A 22323-nucleotide genomic window follows, 5' to 3' on the forward strand; every position below is an offset into this window, starting at 1 on the left:
TGGAGCGGGAGATTGACAGGCAGATTGGGGCAGTGTCAGCAGTGATGCAGGTGCTTAACCGGTCCGTTGTGGTGAAGAGGGAGCTTAGCCAGAAAGCGAAGCTCTCGATTTACCGGTCGATCTACATTCCAACCCTCACCTATGGTCACGAGCTCTTGGTAGTGACCGAAAGAACGAAATCGCGAGTACAAGTGGCCGAAATGAGTTTCCTCCGCAGGATGGCTGGGCTCAGCCTTAGAGATAGGGTGAGGAGCTCGGACATTTGGGAGGGACTCGGAGTAGAGCCGCTGCTCCTCCACATCGAGAGGAGCCAGTTGAGGTGGTTCGGGCATCTGGTAAGGACGCCTCCCGGATGCCTCCCTTGGGAGGTGTTTCTGGCATGTCCAACCGGGAGGAGACCTCGGGGCCGCCCCAGGACACGCTGGAGGGATTACATCGCCCGGCTGGCCTGGGAACGCCTCGGGGTTCCCGCGGAAGAGCTGACGAAAGTGGCTGGGGAGAGGACTGTGCCAATATGCCATCTCAGTATGCCTACATGGCACCTTCAACCAGCAACAAAGGATAGTGACCATCTTTGGTGCCTCTACATCATTTGTTTTCACTGCCACAGTGGATCAGAGCAGATATTTCTTTACCGTTCTGGCTAAATTTAATCACTGGCTGTCTACATTTTACTAATTCACCAAGCTACTGGAACTGTTGTTGTCTTAGTGGCCATTTTAGTAATCTCTGTGTCTTTCTCTGGCTCAGCTACATGGAGGCAGCTATGGTGCTGCTGCCTCTAACAGCCTCTGGACACTGATTTTTTAAATCAGCCTATACTGCACCTTATGTACCACAACATTCTCCTGTAATGAGTGTACAAGTGTACTGTCTTTGTGACATTAACATGTAAAATTATTGTCAGATTATAAAATTAGGTGTTCAGATTTGTGCATTACCTTCACTCAGGTAAACAAGGCGTGCATCATCAAGACCGAGAGCCTTCAGAAGCAGTGGTGGAGACACACTGAACTGAGGGAAAGCTTTCAGTTCGTCTGCCATGTCTCCCAGTGTCTTCTCAATATCTATGTGAAAGCTGTAATTGCATTATATAGGTTACTATTTGGGTTACTGTGAATATAGTATATCAACACACAAAGTGAGGTGGAAAACATTTTAGTAGCTACATTTGTAAGAAATATCTTCTTTGGACTTGTAAAGGACTTGACAAAAAGTGATCACTTTGGGCAACTAACTAGAAAGTTATCATAATATTTAATATATTATTGGATCTAAGCAGCTATATTTGTAGACAAATGTGTGTCTTGTTGTGAACTGTATTACAGTTCATGAGCGTGACATTTATAATACATACTTCTGACCAGTCACACTGTCGTGAGAAATCCAGAGGTCATATGTTCTGACTGACGGATGAACGCTGAGCAAAATCTTCTCAATGTCAGTGGCTCTTTTCAGTGATGTTTCTCTCAGATCCTCATCGGGGCAGTTTGGAATCTTCTCGCCATCTGAACAAATGAAAAAAGAAAGTCAAAATATAATGCCCATAATTATACATTATCACCCTCTGACCATTAACATAGGCCAGAAGAAAAAATATTCCAATTTAGAGTGAGATGTGACAATCAGATCAAATCTCATCCAAAAACATTTACACTCAGCAATGACACAACTCCCTAATACACCATTTGACAAAACATGTATGGCATGGTATATACATCTGGAACAGTTTGTTGACAGCCTTCCCTTTTAAAGCCATCACCACTACTTTGAACACCACCTTGGTGTAAGTAACTTACTGGTAATTTACTGTTTGTGCCCAAATTGAGCAATTGTTCCTAACTTGCCAAACATTTTCTCAAACGTTTTTTTTTAAAAAAAAAACAAAAAACAAAAAACTACAAAACGCAACCCAAAACGTAAAATAATGCATGCAATAACCCTCAAAATATCAGTTTCTCAGTATGGTGTTTCCCCTTGTCTGGGAGCCAATGCGGCTATGGTTGTCTAGAAACCAGAAATTACCATTCCCTTGGAAACATGTTTGCAGCATGTTTGGAGACAACAATATATTTACAATTTTACCAGCGACAACAGTAAGAGCTGTAATTAGATGGGAACTGTGTACTTTAAGTGACAATGGGAGCTAGCAGGGACACTGCACCCACAGATCAACAAAACCACACAAAATACTTCAATGGAAAAATAAAAATGTGTACATGTTGGAAGATTTGCTCATGTAATTTTGACTGAAAGACATTTTAATTTTACCTTTAATTTTCTGAAGTACAACTGCTCTTTCAAGGACACCTGGTATTCCAGGTACAGTCACTGGATCACAGAAACGGCTGCCATCTTCAGACGTCAGAGAAAATGGTGCATAGTTCTCATGATCTGATGTCCCTTTCTGTGAAAATAATACAAGGTGCTGATACAAGGGGCATTAGGCAGTAACACTCAAGTCTATCACTCCACTGTAATAGCTATATATGCAGCAAAAGGTCATCACATTTGCATGAACAAGCACAAATATTTGGATGAAACACAGAGGACAGAAAAATGCAACAAGGAAATTGTGTAATAAGATGGGGGTGCTTGAGGGTTGAGAGTGAAGTCAGCCAACAGCAGAGAGGCCGCGGTGCAGATGAAGGGAGTATAACTTCACGATTCCTCTAGTTGACAACAAGTACGCTTGTTACTATAAGTAAGTGCAATAAAACCTTGAGCAGTAAAAAGCCAGTGCTTTATCAATACACATGTTCAGCATGTAGAAAGACATATTTCAATCTGCTCTGTCCCTCATTCACCGCCGTTATGGTTTACACTCACATTTTACACAAGCACATCACACTAGTGGGACCAATAGCAAATAGTTAAAGCAAACTAAAATGAAAGCTGTGTGTATGTAGTCTGTTTAACTTAGTTTGTCACTTCTCTTAAAATGTACCTGAGACAGCCTACCTGTGGACAGTGAGTGTCCTCAGTAGAGGTGGGACAGAGAGCAGGATGAATGACTGATACTGATGTCTGTTCTTCATGCTTATATAACGTAACTCAGTGTTGTGATGTCAGGAGTAATATTTATTTTAGTGACATGTTAGGTTTGTTTCCAGTAGCAGGCATGAGGTGTATGTTTTACAAACTGCAGAGGTGATATATGACTTGGCTGCAGTGTGAAAAACATTTAGGTCAAAAGATTATTCTTTGTTTTAATCCCTAGGTACTTCATTATATGTTTCATGTAACCATGCACTGAGAGCTCTCATTTAATTGTAACTGTGACCAGTGTAATTCCAAAAAAGGAGCAAAAAGCACTGAAAGACGTAGGTAATGAAAACCACTTCCAGCATACAATTTATACTTAATGACAACTAACTCCTAATTGATGCACTTTAAAGGCAATGTAACAAAACAGGTCCCTGTCCCTGATAGCGAATGATCAGAGCAAGATCTCAGCAACGGTGACTGTTTATCTTTCAGCTTGTTAAAATGTTTATCAAAGACACCCTTTGTTGACTGCAACAAAATGCCCCTGGCAATTTTTACTGCACCCCCCAGCCAGACAGGCTACGTCCTGTGTTAAGGTAAATATACAACTTGGATATCTCATCACCTCTGTGAATATACACTGTGCCTCCAACATAAGGTGGAAATACCTTTGCTTCTGAAAGGATATGTGCCCAGCAGTATGTTGAGTACTCAAAGACATCAAGGTCCTCAATGATCCTTTCTCCAAGGTTTGTTCCAAGCTGTGGTAAAAGCTCTCTAAAGAGCATGTACAAGCCTTCAACCAATGCAATCTACAGGAGAAGAAAAAAAAAACATTGTTACCTGAAGAGAAAAATAACTTTTTTTTCAAAGCAAATTGTAAAACAGAACAAATGATGCTTTAATAAAAAACAATGCAGTGTAAAATGTGACTTCATTCATTGCATATTACCTCAAAACACTTCCAAAAGGACAATGCAAAGTGAAATAAAAGTGCTGTTACACTATATTGTGTAGTTTACCTTCTGATTCCTGGATATGATCTCATTCTTCCAGAGAAGCTGGTACAAACTTTGGACCAGTGGGCTACATCCAGTCAGTTTTCTTATGTATCCAAACAAATTCTTGTATGGAACTCCCGGAGCCTTGTTTTTCTAGAATAGAAAATACTGGATTAAACCAATGTCATTTTCCTGCCAGGCCAGGACAATTTGGGCAAAAGTGACAGGACATGTCAAACAGTTAAATAATATAGACTGTTTGTAGTTCCTTTATTATGATGCTAAAAAAAAAAAGCACAAAAGCATTTTCAGCACACTCATCTGCTGTTATATAACCCTTATTCCCATTATGTTTTTTTTCTGACCTTTTTTGTATTGGAAACTTGGAAAAAATGTTTTTGCATAAAGTCGTCTTTATGTCTTTTTAAAAAATTCTTTTGAGACATTTAAATTAACTTGAAAAAGCCTTCATGGTTAGTTCATCCAGTCCTGTATATCTAAACACTTTGTTCTCATTCTCTGTTGTCTTTTTCTTTTCTTTACTTTACTTTAAGAAAGGAGAGAGTGAGACTCTGCTAACAGGTTAGAATCAATTGGACACTGCAAAGTAAATAAATACAGTATGTTGGGAGCTCAATAATTATGGTAAAAGAAAACACAGACATGGCACGTATGATAGATGATAGATGAAACCTTGCTTACAAGCATATACAGTGATGACAAGAAGACACTGATTCCTTTGGTTGACTGTTGCACTGAGGGCACAACATCATCGATGAAGAATTGTTGGTGATCTCTAATCTCCTCAGGAAATGAGGACAGTGTGAAGTACACTGTTGACCCTTCTGAGATTCCATAACTTTCCAATGTATCGCCACTGCCATGTTCACCTCTGAGAATAAGCACATCACAATCAGTATCAACAATTAAAGCAATACTCTTCATGCATTGCAATAGTTCTGACTTACTTGCAATGAAGAACATGTCCTGGGATTCCACTTTCACTGGCAAGCTTGTTCTTCAAATTGGCTATTGTGTCACTTGCCAAGTCCACGGTCACCTCAAAGTCTCCCTGTATCAAATATTTTAAAAATGACAGAAAAAATGTTGACAAATAGCCTCTTGTCAGTTTATGGTCAGCTCTGTGCATAATCATTCATAAGTTGTACACAAACAAACTCAGTTTGCAAGGCTGGGGTATGCTCAAAAGAAAAGCCCACATTTCTGATAGCCATTTTAATACTTTTCACCATGAGTTCCCTGCACACACCTTCTTTTAAAAATTAAATAAGACTTGGGTATTGGCAGGTTTCAGACATGTGCAAATACTGCAGTGCCAAACTTTTCAAGGAGGTGGTTAAAAGACCTATTTTGAATTATTACAATAATTATTCAAAATAATTTTTTACAATTAAGTTATTTTAAGGGTGTAGCCATAGGACACACATCAGGGGGCATTTTAATTTTATGTATGTATGGCTGCACATAAATGGGTAGTGGAATATTAATTTTTTATTAGCCAAGTAAACAATATTTGTGCATGTTAACATCATCAATGACAAAGAAAACTGAACAAGGCCATGTTTCCACAAAAAAGGAAACGTTTATCCTTTGTGTTATCAGAAAACAACATTTTGATTATAACTGCTGTGCACATGGATCTGAAAAAAAAATGTAAAAAAAAAAAAAAAAAAATGCTACAGTATACATGCCAGGCCAGTGGTTGGTCATGTGACGCTTCCCTCTACAGAGCGGTGAGGTATAAACAAACAAAATGACTGATGCACAGATGTTTGTCTGAACGAATGTTGAAGTGGAGTTGCTACTTTAAGTGACCCTAAACTAATAGGCAAGAACATTTTTAAGAAACTCTGCTTTTTTTTGACTGTAACAAGGAGGTGAATAAACTTTACCAACTGTCAAAACCAGAAAGGTTCATCCAGCATTGCTGTGTCTGTGCTGCACCCACAACAGCCAGATAAACTAGTCTAACACATTAATGTACTGTTACGATCATTGACTGAAAAGTTGAATGTCTTTTCAGAAATCTTTTTTGCTGTGAACTCTGGATTCCGACATCTATTTTACAAATACAAAACCAAGAATATCCTGTTGATTTTTGACCGCTCTTTTTAAAATGAATAACAATTTGTATGAATTTGTAAATTTGAGGGTAGAATTTCAGAACAGTCATGCTCCTCTTCCAGTCCAGCAGAGGATTGTGACACACAGGCAAAACACTACAAGGAAGAAAACCTTTTTGCATATTTGCTGCAGGAGAAACTTAAAAAAAAAAAAATGGGACAGTATCTTGGAGTCTGGTATCCAGTTCTCATATTATACCTATAGGGGAAATCTATGTGGTCTTTGTTTTGGTCTTCAGATAAGTCGGTCAACTTTCCCACATCCGGTATGTGACTATGTTCAGGAGAAAAATGTCCTACAGCACTCTGCTATGTATGCGGTACATAATATCACCTTTAGCATGATGTGGCATCGAACTGTGTCAGTTCCGTAGGTTTCAGTAATCTCTCGCATCTGCATTGGAGGAGCTGCTCTCAGGTTCTCCTTTGGTGTGAATATGGCATAGATTATATCTCCATGTTGAATATGTCTGTCTTTTAAAGACCCTGTAGGTAAACAAAATCAAAACAACAATTTTACAAAATTTGTTGCACTACAACAACAACAACAAAAAAAAGTTGTATAGACATTACGAAGTGGATTTCTATGGGGCATTGAATATAAATATTGGGTTACAATTTTCTAGCTTATATATTTTTAAAAAAGTAGCTGACTTAACTCATATTTAGCTAGTTTTTCCACACATTTGACAGGGAAAAAAATCATGTAAACAACATATTACATGTAACTGATAACTGTATGTTAATATGTAAAAAATAAATGTTAAATCTCAATGTTAAACGTTCTATGTAATTACTGAATCTAAATGTAAATGTAAATGTTAAAATTGATGGTAAATTTCCATGTAATTGTGAAATCTAAGTCTTAATGTTGAATCTCAATCTGAACTCTAAATATAAATATAAATGTTATATGTAATAATGATAATAATATATAATATATGTAATATAAATGGATCTAAATGTTAATGTTACATCTAACTCTAAATGTTCAGTCTAATGGTAAATGTTAAATGTTAAATGTTAAATGCAAATAATTTATAATAATTTATGCGTCCACTCCACTGTGAGCCAAGGTAACGAAATTTAGTTTATGTGCACCGATGGTGTATTTGTTGAATGACAATAAAGCAAGTCTAAGTCTCGAATGTTAAATGTTAATTTTAATGTAAAATCTATATCTAAATATTAAATATAAATGTAAATATTAAATCGAAATCTAAATGATCAGTCTAATGGTAAATGTTAAATGCAAATGTTAAATGTAAATCTAAATGTTAAATTTTATTGGAAATGTTAAATCTATATGTAAATGTTAAATCTAAATCTAAATGTTGCATCTAAATGTTTAGTTTAATGGTAAATGGCAAATGTAAATGTTAAATCTAAAATGCAAATGTTGCATTTAAACGGGATTCTGAATGTAATGCTTGATGTCTTGAAAATACATCAAAATCCTACCTCTATTGTTTTTCCAACTTCTTGAGATGAAAACTGCTAAATGTATTATTTATATTCAAAATAGAATTCAGCTGGGAGACCCACACTGACAATCTGTGTTCTCGAGTACAGCAAAGACTGTACTTTTTACCAGGCTGTATTAGAGAGTATTATCAGGTACGGGATGACAGAGGAAGGCCATCTTTGAGCAGTCTGTTCTTGGGCAGGCTCAGAGAGTTTTATCTGACCCATCACACATCCTTTATCCTGAGTATGAACTTTTACCATCTGGAAGACGATACAGAGTCCCCAAATGCAAACTGAATAGGTTTAAAAACTCCTTTGTGCCTATCTCAATGACTATACTAAAGAGTAAATAGTCTGTTAGGGTTGAGCAACAGTGCCATGGTGCCCTCTTAAGGGAATGCTGTATGATGATGTATTGTTGTATGTATTGTGTATTTGTGTGTTATGTGTTTTTATTGTTTGTTGATTTTTTATGGAAGCAGGCAATGTGCACAGCACTTACGTCAAAGTTAAATTTCCCGTCTGGGACAACAAAGTATATTGTATCATATCGTATTAACATTAAGACAAAACACTTAGATTTAACATAACATTTTTTTTTTTTTTAAAACATATTACTTACAATTACATATAGCATTAAATCTTTGTCATATGTGAAAAAGTAGCCACACACACACACACACACACACACACACACACACACACACAGTAATGATGTCATTTATTTATCTTAGACTCAAGCACTGAATGAGCTTACATGTGTTGAAGAAGGGATCATCTGTCAGAGGCATTCCATCCACTGTGTAGAGACAGACACCTTCGGATGGACTGACACTTTCAAGGTGACATATTCTCAACATCAAATCTTCAACTGTGTTTTGTGCAGGATCCATATCTGCAAATTCAAACAGTAACTGTAGCAGAAATACAGAATCTGGCCTTAAGAGTCCCTGCAGCTATGTGAGCTAACATCATCATGTTAATATGCTCAAAATGGCAACATATACACTGATGTACAGCGTATGTTTCCCATCATGGTTTAGCTCTTTTCTTTTACTTTTTTTTGGTTTTCTTAGCCTTTGTGGATCTGCTTCGTCAGGCCAAAGAAGAGGCCTTTAGAAGTGGGGAGAGACTGTACTACCAGGCAAGACACAAGCTGACAAGGGAGATCAGAGTAGCAAAGAGGAATTAATCAGATGATTAATGTGACAATAATAAATATGACTTTTGATAATGAGTAGGTGGCAAGTGTAGAGAAGCCATAAGGTCAGCTAGAGTCCTTGCAGTAAAGGGGAAAAAACTGTACTTGTACGATAAAACAAACAGCAATTAAAATTAATGAGGCAATAAAATCACTTCCAAGCGGTACGGCTGCAGAACCAGATGGGTTTGGTGCAGAACTTTTGAGGTCCTTCACTGATTCCATCACCTCTATGCTATTTAGAATACATATTGTCATCACTTTAAATATTTCCGCATTCATTCTGTGAGGCCAATATATGTTTATTATTTAAGAAAGTGGGAGATAATTCAGATCCCATGTCTTACAGACCCCTTAGTTTTTTAAATTGCAACCAGAAAGTGGTGGCAAAGATGTTGGCCCCTAGGCTTGGCAGACATATTTAATCTTAAATACATCCTGATCAAAATGGTTTTGTGTCTATTAGATTTTTTTTTTAACATCCAGAGATTATTTAACATAAATGTACGCTAAAGATAAAGTTCAAGATAAGCTTTTTCTGGCCCCAAACATGCTTTTGATATAGAGGTATACACATGCCACTCTGAGAAACAAAGGATGTGGGGAATTCTTGTCATCAGATGCTCTATGGCTGCCCTAAATCTGGCATAGCCTTCTTACTAATGGTGACAAGTCCTCATTTTTTAACTTGAAACATGACAATAGACAGGGCTGCTGTGTTAGTCCCCTTTTGTGCAATTTAATTTAATTTTCTCAAGCCACTGGCTATTAGTATAAGGCAGCATAATGCTATGAAGGGAATCAGGATAAGGAACACTGAATGTAAATTATGTCTTTATGGGGATGATTTTTTTTATTTTCTTCTTCTTTTTTTAACCCACCTACATCTCTTCCCCCCATTTCTCTCTCTAACTTATTGTTTTGTTTTGGTAGCTTATCTGGGCATCATATTAATTGAAAAAAATGAGTGCACTCATTGCCCTTACACAAAATTTGGATCCTCAGTTTTTTGACTCTTCATCCAGACACCAGTTCACTTACTTTGGCTTGTCTATTCCTGTAAATCCTAGCCTTCTGTTTCAGAGGAACTTCTGTAATCACTCAGATAAACTTAAGAAAAATACTGACTTTTGGAAGTCTTTGCCACTTTCTCTTATAGGGCATGTAAAGGCAATTAAAATAGTTTCCCTGCCCACATTTATGTATCTGTTTCAAAATACCCCCCGTTAAAAAAACAAACAAACAAAGAAAAATTCTTGATTCTAAAATAATGCCATCTGTATGGGGCTATAAAACCCATCGTATGTCAAAAACTTCTCCAGTTTTCCAACATTATTATTTGGCAGCCGATGCCAGAGCCTTAATTCATTGGCAAAATCAGTTCCCTCAGTCATGTGAACTCTCTGATGCCCCCAAGTGGCTGCAACTAAAGTCCTATGCTGTGAGATGTCTTTCAACACTATTGTTTTCTATGTGGCTTATCCAGCACATCTCTTTGAAGATAACTCAATCAGAATTTTAAAACAAATCAAAAGTGTGCTTCAAGCTCCTGGATTTTCTTCATATACTCCTATTTGTTAAGTGTGGATAAAGGGCTGACAGCCATTGTAGATCTGTACATAAATAATAATTTTGCATCTTTTATTGAGCTGGAAGAAACTTTATCTCTTCCTCAACCCGTTTTTTAAAATGTTTTATTTACAAATCAGACATTTTGTTAAAAATAATCTTAAAAGCTTTGAAAACTGACCAAAGGAACATTCTTTTTATGTTTTGATAAAACAACATCCTGGCTCTAAACTTCTTGACTCAAGGTTTGTGTCGTTGTTTTCTAATGTGACAGATCTCAGTGTAGAGTTTACTGACGAGGTGTGGAAGGAGGGGATGAAGAGGATCAATTAATGTTAGACTGCAGCTGATTCAGATGAAGTCCTGCATAGATTACATTATTCCAAAGAAATGATTAATAAAATGTAATGTATCTGATAACTGACATAACTTCACAAAAGGTACTCTAGGTCATTGTAAGTGGTTCCTTTGTGGCAGGATATCTTCTCTTGGTATAGTGACATCTGTGATATTCCGATTAAACCTGGCCCATTAATTGCCCTGCTTGGTTGTTTTGAAGCTTGTCTTGCTCTGCCACATACTGTGCAGAGGTCCATGATGGCTGGCATGTTCGCAGCAAAGAGGATTATTCTCAAGAAATGAAAAGCTACCAGTGCTCCTTGTTTCTCGAGATGGTGAGGGAACAAGTCTCTGGTATACATCTTGCTTGATTTCAAAACGATAAACTGGTTTTGCTGGATAAATCTGAGAGCATGAGGGGCCCAATAGTAAGGCACCTTAATTCACCATCTATTAGCTGAAGTCCCTGTCGTGAGTCACCATGTTTTGCTATTCTGTGCCATTTTTCCTTTTTGTTTCTGTAACAGGTTATATGTTGTATTTATCTCTGTCAAATCTGGCTTGTTTTTATGTGGGTCAAGTAGTTATTTGATCTATTTGTATACGTCACCTTTTTTTGGATGAAAATGAATTATAACACAGGAAAAAAAACACACACAGCCCCTTTAGTAAGTGATTTAAAACAGATAATTAAATATTGGTAGGGATATTTGAGGCAGTTACCTACTTCTACTTAAAAAGATTTTATTTTATTGTTTTATTTATGTATTAATTTATTCATTGATTCAGCCTTCCACCCATTTCATCGTCCCTCTGTTCTTTTCCCCTGCTGTATTTTTTTCTACTAGTGCTGTTATTCCCCACTTGGCGTCCAGTGTGTCCCCTTCCTAGTTTTGTCTTCTCAGTTTTTAGCAACAACCAATCCTCCACCCCAGCTCCCTTTCTTAATGTCAACATGAGTCAGGTGCTCTTCAAGGCACAACAGTACCAACATTTTCCCTCTGCACCAATTAAATTCTGTCATAAAATTAATGGAACACCTGAGCCATTTTCTTTACTCACTGACCCCACTAGATGGCGCAGTTGGTTTAAAGAAAGAGACTCATTGAATGGCAACAGAGACAGAGTGGGGTCAGACGATAAAGTAAATCATTTGGCAATCACTCCTGTGAAGAGTTTATTGGAGATTAAAAACATTCTAGAAATTATTAAAATTTCTTACCTTTGATATATTTTGGTCCAGGACATTTGGGGTATGTGTACTGCAGGCAGAATGACTCCAGTGACTTTTTCACAGTCATTGAAGCTGCTGGAGCTCTGAGTCTGCGAATTTTGTCTTTCATGGCAGAAAAACGAGTTTTTTCCACCTGACTTAGTCCTGTATGGAAACATTTTGACAATATTACATTTTACTATGGCAAACTGCTGTTAACTTGCTGTTTTCTATTTGGATCATTACTTAAAATATCCTTCAGTGTTAAAAAAAGATAATTTCATTTAAATAATTACAAAATAAATAGGCTACACGTCGCAAAAAAATGAGAAACGTATTAATGGCTTTTATAGTTACTTAAATATATATAGCTTTGCAGTAGAATTAAAATTATTCGTAAATCAAAAGAACATTTATGTATTTTTGTCTTAATACTTGATTTCTCAAGTCTGTACCTTATCTCACCACTTTTCACTATGTAAGTTTAAAGTTGTTCTTTGCATAGGCTACTTAGAGTCTAGCTACCAAGGGTGGTGAGTGACAGACTCAGATAAGAGTTTTCTGTTTCCTGAAAAACCTGTTTTCCTTATGCCCAATCTTGATTTACAAAAGAATGTCTGCCTTTTTCCCCTATTTCTTAGGATAGAATAGAATAGAATAATGTTTATTCGGACATGTTTAAAAGAAACAAACAAGCTTTGGTTAGAAAAAAAAATAAAAATAATGAAAAATCTAATAATAAAGAAATAAAAAAATGAAAGACATGAATAATCAAGTTGCGTAAAGTAAAGGTCAGCCATTCAGCAATTCATAAAGACAAACGAAAGAAAACAAAAACAAACAAACAAACAAACAAAAAACCCCCCACAATCAAACAAAGAAATACAACTCGGAAACATATTTGCATATTTCACGTCCGAAAAGGAGCAGGAAGGAAGTGTGAACTTATCTAGTCCTATCCCTTTTTCCTTTCTACAGATTTTATCTTTATGTTGAATCTAAATTCTTAAGCTTTCCGCTTCGTTTAACATGTACAACTCAAACAAATCAAGCAAGAAATCCATAAAAAACACACTGCAATCAGAATGAGACATACTTCAACAACAGGACAACCTACATGTCCTGTTCCATCATATCTCCCTTCAGTATGTTGTTTCTGAACATTCGTTTGAACTTCTTTAATGATGAACATTCCTTGTTACAATTACTCCACAAAGTGACTCCTTTAACTGTAATACAGTGATATTTTGTGTTTGTTCTCATTGTTCCTATAGCACACGGTGTTTTTGGTAGAACATGCTTTTTTTTTAGACATGTAACTGCTTTCACATTATTTACGCTCAGTAACCTTACCGAGGCTGTTCAGGTCGTCATCTGTTACACCGTCAAGGAAATCTCTTTCGTCTTTTACACCCAACTGGAGAAATTTCATGTAGAAAGACTCCAGTCTGTGCTGCTCGAGCAAGTTGAATATTGCACCCATCTAACACAAAGAAAAACCATCAGAATATTCCAGATGAAACTCATTACTTAGGAAAATGAACCGACATCGTCAGTGATTTTATAGCTGGTAGAGTTTACTGCGAGTAGGACAGACAAACTTACCTTGATGTGTCTCAGATGAAGTCCAACAGTTGTGCCACTTAGTTTCTGTTTCCAGCATGTCTTGTAACTGTAAGGTGTGGCTGCTTTGGAGAAAACGAAAGCAAATATTCACGAAATTGCTCACAGCTGTTATGCAGTGCCGGGATTATGTGCACACGAAAGATTTTGGATGAGGTTTTCAAAAGGTTTTGAAATATTTACGAAATTGCCAGTGAGGGAAGGGACCACAAAATAACCTGGCCGGCTGATAAACATGTATTAATAATACAAAGTGGAATATGCAAAACAAAATGGGAACAACAAGAAGCAGATGCAGTCACTCTGAACTGTTCTCCTCCTCCTCTGAAGTGGACTGAGTGCACACAGCCCATTCTAAGCATTAGCTGCAGTTCCGTCTGCCTTGGTCTGTCTCTCAGCTCCCTCATGATCTCCCAGGGCCCAGTATTTCAAAACTTGTAATCTGGACCAGAACAATGCGGATACTGAATTCTCAGTCAGGGATCAAGGTGATCCTGCTGACTTTATCTGGGTATTTCAAAACATTGGCAGGGTGGATCACTTTGATCCCAATCTGACTGGATACGGATTTCCAAATCTCACGACTCCGCCCCCGGATCTGAAACATGGCGGACTAGTACTAGTATGAATTATGCGATTCATTCTGAAGTGTCAGAGGACTGAGTTGTTCTCCATGTGCTTATTATGTTAATCCCTGTGTTGTTTCTTGAACTCTATGTAAAGAAAAGAATGTGCTATACAAATAAATTTGCTTTGCACTGCATTTCCTTGCCTTTGTCTGACCACAAACATATGTTGGATGTTTTGGTACAAACAGGTTACAATGTTAGGTGAAACTAGACGTTGAGAAATAGGTCTGTATTTGTTACTTATTTACAGCAGTTTCAGGAAGTATGGCCAAACAATATTTTTCTATGCTTGAAATTACTTACAACTAAAACACTAATTTAGATGAAGTGTAATGAACATCTTGAGTATCAATATCTAGGAGAAGTGGAGCTGAGGCTTTGTCAAATCCACCTCTGAGGTGGGATCCAAATAATCCTGAAATCTGGTATTAAATTGATCCAGATCTCTGCCTTAACTTTTGAAACACCCAAATGCAGCCTTTATCTGGATTAAAGGGAGGATTGGATTAATTTACCAGATCTGAATACTGATGCTCAGGATCAGGATCCTCGATCTGTGTTGAAATACCTAGTTTTCAGATCAGATCAGGATTTAATCCAATCCGGCCAGGATAATCCTATCAGATCACTTTGAAATACTGGGCCCTGCTGTCTTTTATTATGTCATTTGGACGTGAATAATATTTTCAGCTCAGCCATCACATTTCTGTTGTGATTTTTGAGATCCCTCATTTCTTTATTACACATGTTATCTGGCAACTGAACACAACACAAATTGTAACAATTTTCTTTTTCTGGTGGAATACAGGTACGAAGATGATCCGGAGTACTGTGAAGTATTGGAGACTGTGAAGTCAGGAGAGGGAAGTACTGGACTAAAAAAATACAAGACAGACCCAATTGTTTTTGGACATCAACGTCATAGCACTGAGTCTGCTCTTATTAAAGTTTGAAATGGGCTTTTACTCACAGCTGACGCTGGTGATTTTTCCATCTTAATTCTTTTTGATCCGAGCTCTGCTTTTGACATCACTCGATCCTATTGGATCACCTTGAAAAGTGGGATGGCATGAGGGACACCTAAAATGGTTCAGATCATATTGATCTAACCAGTCCATTCTGGTCACCATAGGCAATGCCTTCTCTCTGTGGCCCCTCTGACTTGTGGTCCCCTAAGGCAGAGTCCTTCACTGGGTCAGTAACCCACAAAAAGCTATGTAACGGGTAAAAATATGTATGTACATATAAACTACATGCTGGCAGGCAGCAGGTGAAAAAAATTCATTTGTGTCAGAGTAAAACAAAATATAAAGACACTTTTCCTCTGCTGGATTTTTAATTCAAGAACTGAGAACCCAGATTACTGTGAGTAACTGTAGCCTGTGTGCGTTTAATCAAGGGTGCAGGTCAGGTTGTTGGACTTTGATTAACGGGTGCAGGCGTGTGTGGCTTGACTAACAAGCGATGAGCGGAGATTTCCTCTGCTCATATGAAGCCAGGCTAGATCACACTCAAGACTTAAAATGCTATTTTTGTGGAGGCTTTATTGTCTTCACAATTTATTGTTTCTTATCTGTAAATTAAAGTAAATCAAATCTTTGTTTCCACTGAGGGAAATGGTGTCAGCTTACAGAGACAGACACGTGGTCTGCCTCACCGCGACACGTGGTCACAATTCTGGGGAGGTGCACGTCAGGCTACGCCGACAATTCAACGCAGAAGTATAAATTAGCTGTTAGACTTAATGACAGGTAATGGATCGTTCTGGTGCTGAGCTTTACGAGAAAAGGAAAAAAAAAAAAAAAGGACCTGTGCAGGACTCTGCCCCAAGCCTTCATAAGATCTATTTTTACTTTTAGAGAGACAGAAACTGTTATACCTGCTCTTATCTCTTTCAACGTCTTGATTATTGCAACAGCCTTATTCAAAAAACCTTGCAGCGTCCTCGGATTGTTCAGAACTCAGCCGCAAGGCTTTAAACCAAAACCAAGAAGCACGACCACATCACACCTAGCCACTTTACATCGGCTCCCTGTTTGTTTAAGGATTAATTTTAAAATCTTATTAATTACTTTTAAGGCTCCTCATGGCCTAGCTCCAGACCACATTTCAGACCTGTTAAGTCCCTTATGAACCTTTACATAGTTTGAGATCCTCTGGTCTTCTGCTTGTCCCAGTGTCCAGACTGAAGACTAAAGGGGACAGAGCTTTTGCAGTCGGGGCAAGAGGCTCTGGAACGACCTGCCCGAGGTTATCAGGCTGTCTGAGTCACTGGCTTCATTCAAGTCTCTCATAAAAACATACCTCTATCATAAAGCATATCCTGACTTTATCTATCTTGATTTTAACTTTGGCCTTATTTTATCTTTTACCAGTTGACATTTTATGACATGTTGTTTTTTTTGTTCTTCTTGTGTTTTAAATGTGTTTAGTTTTATTGTGCTGCACTTTGTTACTGTTTTGAAAGGTGCTATATAAATAGTTTATTTTTATTATTATTATCCTTGCCGCCTTGCTATTCGGCATATACATATACTACCGCTTAGACACATTATTTAAAAACAGAAAATCCAGAATCAATGCTATGCAGATGACACAAAAATATGCGCTCCGTTAAAAACTGATGAAGTTTATTCTATTCTTCTTTTGTCCCGTCTGTCTGCTGTAAAGTGCCGGATGTCCCCAAACTTTCTCCAGTTAAACAACAACAAATCAGTAATAACTCTCTTCGGTCTACCTAAGCCAACTGCCATTTTACAGACCTTCCTGGTCACCAGTCTGGAAATATCTAAGCTGCTGGAAAATTTGGTGTGACATTTGACAGTGACATCTCCTTTGAAAGACAAATTACAATCGTTGTCCAGTTTTGCTTCGATCAACCAAGGATTATCTCCAAAGTCAAGTCATTTCTCTCTTGGCTTGATCAAGGTCATCCATCTTTTTATTTCTTCTTATTTCGATCACTATTACTCACTTTGTTCAGGGCTGAGTCAAAAAGCTATTTCACACCTTCAGCAAGTGCAAAATGCAGCTACTTGACTTTTAACAAACACCAGGAAACATGACTGTATGAACCCTGTTTCAGCCTCTTCACTGGTCAGTTTAAGGGTAGATTTTAAGATGTAACTGATCACATTTAAAGCCCCTTGTTCCCTTTTAAGCCTCCAGCTATATCGCTGAGATGCTGAGCCAGGTCGCGCCCTCGGATCTTCAGGCAGAGCTCTGCTGGCTGTTCCTCAGCTCTGGAGCTTCCTGCCTGAGGATCTGAGGCTGCTGAGTCAGTGGCATCTTTTAAATCACGTCTTAAAGCTCATCTTGTTAAAAAGCCTTTCAATAATTTTAGCACACTGTTTATTTCAGACATCCCTTATTTGATAATTATCGTTATTATTATTGCTTTTTTTCCCACTGGGTATTGTATTCTGTTGCTTTTGTATTATTCTTTTTCTCCCAAAGATATTTTACTGGGCTTTCAGTTTTAACAGCAAAGCACAACACACACAAACACAAAGAACAAAACAAAACATGATGACATCAGAGATAGAAAAGAGCACATCAAAGTCACTTTGTAACTTTGTTTTGGTAGTTAAACATATTGAAAGATATTGATTTTATGTGTAAATATGTAAATGAATACCTCTACAAATCCATGTCATTTTAATTTGGCTTTTTTTTTTATTGGCTGTATTTGCAACATTCATGGACTTCCAGAGTTATCAGATATAAACAACAAAATATAGATTTGTTACTTTACTGTACAGTTTAAACTAAATCTAAAGGTTTGAAGGCATCAGGACCAAGTCACATTTAGAATATGTTCCACTGAAACCAAAGAGAGGCGTGTGAGGTTTGTCTTCACAACATGATAGAACTGTAATGGACCCGTCATATTAGCACCCTCTGCTGTGTTCATGGTGTACTGAAAGCTGCCCTGGTTGCTGCCACAGGTTAGGCTGTGTAGACAAAGGCTGCTACAGGAAGAAGTGCTGCTCATTTCTGCGTGCAAAGGTTTGCAAATAGTGACAGTGTAAAGCAGTAAATATGTATTATATCTCCCCTTCAAACAGCTCTGAGAAATAACTAATGCAAAACCACAGACTCTTGATATGGTTAATAAAGTCTGTTGATATTGGAAAAATGTAGTATTTAGAAAAGCCCATCAGCCCTTTGCTGAAGCCAAACACTGTCCGTCTGCACACACTGTGATGCCACACAGCTGGTTCAATATCAGCAAACTTTCCCTTTATATTCACTGGCCATCTTACTATCCCCCTTATTCCTAGCCCCCATGATACCTTATGTGAATTATGGGTGCAACTTCCAGCACTCAACCAAAACCAGCGATTTCCGGTAACAGTTTGTTTACAGTGTTTGTTTCTTCTTTCCAAGAGCAACTGGGAAATAAAATGTGGAACACATTGCCTGTTATAGCTTAAATGGGATCGTGTGATCATACCTCTGTCAACTCTGACAGTCATCTCAAAGCAACCGAGCACGCCAGCAATTAGCTTGCCTTGCTACGTTAAAATATGGTTAGCTTAACATGTCCCGAGCTAGCTTAAGGTAACATCTGCTGCTCCTAAAGATGATTTCTGATTTCTGATGACTTGTTAAGAGATACTAACACATTCGGCAAACGTTTAACATGATTCAGTATTAACTGTAGCTCCATGTAAAGTGAATGAATGTGATGTTTCCCAGCTGATACTTTGCTCGTCTGCATTGGCATTCATTTTTTATATGGTATAAAGGATGTATGGTAAATCAGTAACATATTCTCAGCCCTAATGACTAAATATATATTTTAAGGTATGTTGCTGAATTTATTTCATAACGAGCAATTTTCTAATGTAGGTTGAGAATGAAGTCAGACGGGGAAAGACAGGGATATCATGTACTGATGCTGAGTGATTGACCTGTCAGTCTATGTGTCATTCTCTTCTGCAAATTCTGATTTAATACTTTTCCTCTAAGTCTCGTGAAATTCTTATGGTTTTATTTCTCATGTCAGTGGTTACCATGGCAACCGGAACAATCTCTTTGTGTTCTAGTTACATGTTCAACACACAGTTGCTAAAGACAAAAAATTAGCTTGGACTGGTTGTTAGCCTTTACAAACATGGACAGTGCAACAGGTACCAGAGCTCCGCAAAGACATTTTAGAAAATGCTACGTTAACAACACAGTGTTGCTAAAAAATAAATCAGTATTTGCTAAACTGAAGGAAAATTACTTTGGAAAAGAACCAGCATTGGCAGTTAACCACCAAGAGTAGCCACTGGGACTAACCACAGACAGTCTATGGGACTGACTAGCTTACTGCTACTCCCTCTATCTCACAGGAAGTTGTGACCATAATCATTTCTACAGTAGAGGCATAAGGTGGATATAATGATGAAAACTCTATCTGTGTGTGTGTGTGTGTGTGTGTGTGTGTCTGTTCCACGTTTTTCTCCTCACTGACTTGGTCAATCCATGTGAAATTTGGCACAGTGGTAGAGGGTCATGGGAGGATGCCAATGAAGCAATATTACATCAGTTGGCCAAAGGGGGGCGCTATAGCAACCCATTGAAATGTCAAACTTTGAATGGGCATATCTCATGCCCCGTATGTTGTAGAGACATGAAACTTTGCACAGAGATGCCTCTCCTCATGAGGAACACATTTGCCTCAAGAACCCATAACTTCCGCTTATATAGATTTTCCACCATTTTGAATTTTTTGAAAAACACTTCAAATCAATCTCTTCCTAGGAAGTTTGAGCGATCTGCATGAAACTGGGTGAACATAATCTAGGGAGCAATATCTAAAGTTCCCTCTTGGCAAAAGTTGGAAAACTTCCTAAAACTGAGCTTCTATAAGGCAATGAATATTGCGGAGGGCGTGGCTCATCACATAAAGGTGTAGAACATCTCAAGGGTTTCACCCATCACCACGCAACTTTGTAGGCATATGACCACACATAATCTGAGGGGACCCCTCCATTATTGATCCCATCAAACAAAATGGGGGCGCTAGAGAGCTCATTTCTTATCTAGGCCTAACCGCCATATGGATTTTTACTAAACTTGGTAGATATGTAGAACAGGACGCCTCAAGGTGACTGGAGAAATTTAACTCTAATTGGCAACTGGGTGGCGCTATAACAACAGAAAAATGCTTCAAAATGGCTAAAATGCGACCGATCGCTGTGGCTCCCCCTGTGGACCAATGTTGGTGTTGTTTCTAATGTTTGGTATGACTAAGTCATGGTATGGTATGCTGTACATAATCACGGACACTGTCAGTGTGTCATTCTGTCAGTCAGTCATTCTGTCTGTCCCACGTTTTTCTACTCACTGACGTGGTCAATCTATGTGAAACTGCACATAGGCATTGAGGACTGGCATAGGTAGAAGGTGACAAATGGGTATGGACTAGTCACTGGTATTTAGTCTATTAGAGCTGCATGGCAGGCAGCTTGGCAGGTGTCAAGGCATCATGTTTTGCCTTAAAAACCCTGTTTTGAGGGCACAATTGAGAATCCAAACAGAAATGTCTTGGTAAACATCTGCTTTTCATGCCCCATTCAAACAGCAATGACTCGCTAGAACACAGCTGGTTTTATTGTTTGAAAGTCTCAAGCAGTTATCTGCAGCTTGGCAGAAATCTTCTCTAGGGATGCAGAAATGCATAATACTAACAAGACTGGGCTGGGCATAAAGGTGTCTCAGTGGGGAGTGCAGGCAGCAGGGGAGAGACTCAAAAGCAGACAAAACAAACAGACTGGTGCAGTTCAGTGAGATACATAAATGAACTTACAAGCAGGTGTTTGGAGACAGGCACAAGGTTCTGGCAGGCAGGTTCAGGTCCAGGCAAAGAGCAGAGTCAGGTTCAGGTTGCTTGAAAACAAAAGTACAGAGTAGATGGTGATGAAGCTGAAAGGAACAAAGCATCAGCATGGAGTGAGTGACTGATGAGGTGAGTGAGAACAGGTGAGTGAGGAAGTCGGGTGAAAATGTCTGAGGGCATCTGGTGGACAGGTCAGGAACTGCAGTTAATGGTTTTGAGGAAGTGGCTGAAGGGTGATGTCTCAGTAAACAACAACCATTTCTCCTGTCATTATCCCCGCTTGAAAGTCAGCAACGAGTTGCTACAAAACAGCAACATTTAGGGGCTCAAGGGCTGCAGGAAACACAGTGACAGGTTTCTAAATACACACACACATTCTGGGGCTGATAAGCTATGAGAAAAAAACAGCCACAGGTCCAAAAAACATCACTCTCACCCCAAGTTTGGGGATTAAAAGCAGCAGGAAACACAGTCCCTAAAAAAACAATGAAACACAGAAAGTAAAAACTACAAATACAAGATTATAAGAAAATAAGAAGAAGGATACAAAGTATCACATAAAATCAAAAGCAACTAAGTATCCAAAAAACACTGTATAGCCTACAACATACAGATACACAGTGTCATCATGTTGATAACTTGGCATAACTACGACTTGAATTTTTCCCCCCAGAAATCCAGGATGCTGCGTTCAGCGATGCCGTCCAGCAGTGGACTGTCCGTCAGTGAAATGATCGCTTCAGTTTTCCATGAAGCTGTAATCTGTGTTCTCCTGCTGCAGTCATTTGCAGGTAACTTACACGTGAAACACCTTCAGCTCCTGAATAATCCCTCTATAATCCCTGTGGCAGCCGTGCTTTGGTCAGAGGAGAGACTGAAGACAGTGTCCAGGACTGTTGACACACATTGTCTGGTGCCAGTCAGTGTTACTAAAACACATTTAACATCTGAACACGTTTCCTGAATCTTTAAAGTGAGGTTTTTATTTGATTATGATTGAAGTAACGCAGAGCTGCTGGTTTATTATGTGCATCTGTATGAAGCAGCCCAGTGAGACCAGTTAGTGGAGACGTTACACCTGTTGTGTTAAACTATTTACGACTACAAATTCCCGGCTCTGTGGTGGTTTAATCTTACTGGAAAACATTCAAACAAACCCTGTTAATCTTCACTGAAAACACAAATTACATTACGTCACAGAAACATTACAAAGACTTTCAGTAATGAGACAAAAATCTGAACACAAACTGAAAGACAGTTGTTCCGTAATTTTCCTCCAGCACGTTCTGCTTTTGTGACTGTGTGGTTAGACAGACA

General features: G+C 38.3%; 1 protein-coding gene across 1 annotated transcript in view; it reads right to left on the reverse strand.

The window, feature by feature from the left end:
- LOC125883945 (uncharacterized) overlaps positions 1–13861 on the reverse strand; it is a 38119-nt gene extending 24258 nt beyond the window's left edge. Inside the window, exons 1-12 of the mRNA XM_049568609.1 lie at positions 13528–13861; positions 13276–13405; positions 11932–12087; positions 8358–8495; positions 6468–6619; positions 4958–5061; positions 4692–4881; positions 4011–4142; positions 3657–3800; positions 2272–2407; positions 1358–1508; positions 942–1078 (exon numbers count right to left, since the gene is read on the reverse strand). Coding sequence (XP_049424566.1) covers positions 942–1078; positions 1358–1508; positions 2272–2407; positions 3657–3800; positions 4011–4142; positions 4692–4881; positions 4958–5061; positions 6468–6619; positions 8358–8495; positions 11932–12087; positions 13276–13405 — 1570 coding nt within the window. The 5' untranslated portion in view covers positions 13528–13861. The remainder of the gene's footprint in view (positions 1–941; positions 1079–1357; positions 1509–2271; positions 2408–3656; positions 3801–4010; positions 4143–4691; positions 4882–4957; positions 5062–6467; positions 6620–8357; positions 8496–11931; positions 12088–13275; positions 13406–13527) is intronic.
- Between the last annotated feature and the right edge of the window lie 8462 nt (positions 13862–22323).

Source organism: Epinephelus fuscoguttatus, linkage group LG23, assembly GCF_011397635.1.
Source record: "Epinephelus fuscoguttatus linkage group LG23, E.fuscoguttatus.final_Chr_v1".
In the NCBI taxonomy this organism is placed as follows: Eukaryota; Metazoa; Chordata; class Actinopteri; order Perciformes; family Serranidae; genus Epinephelus; species Epinephelus fuscoguttatus.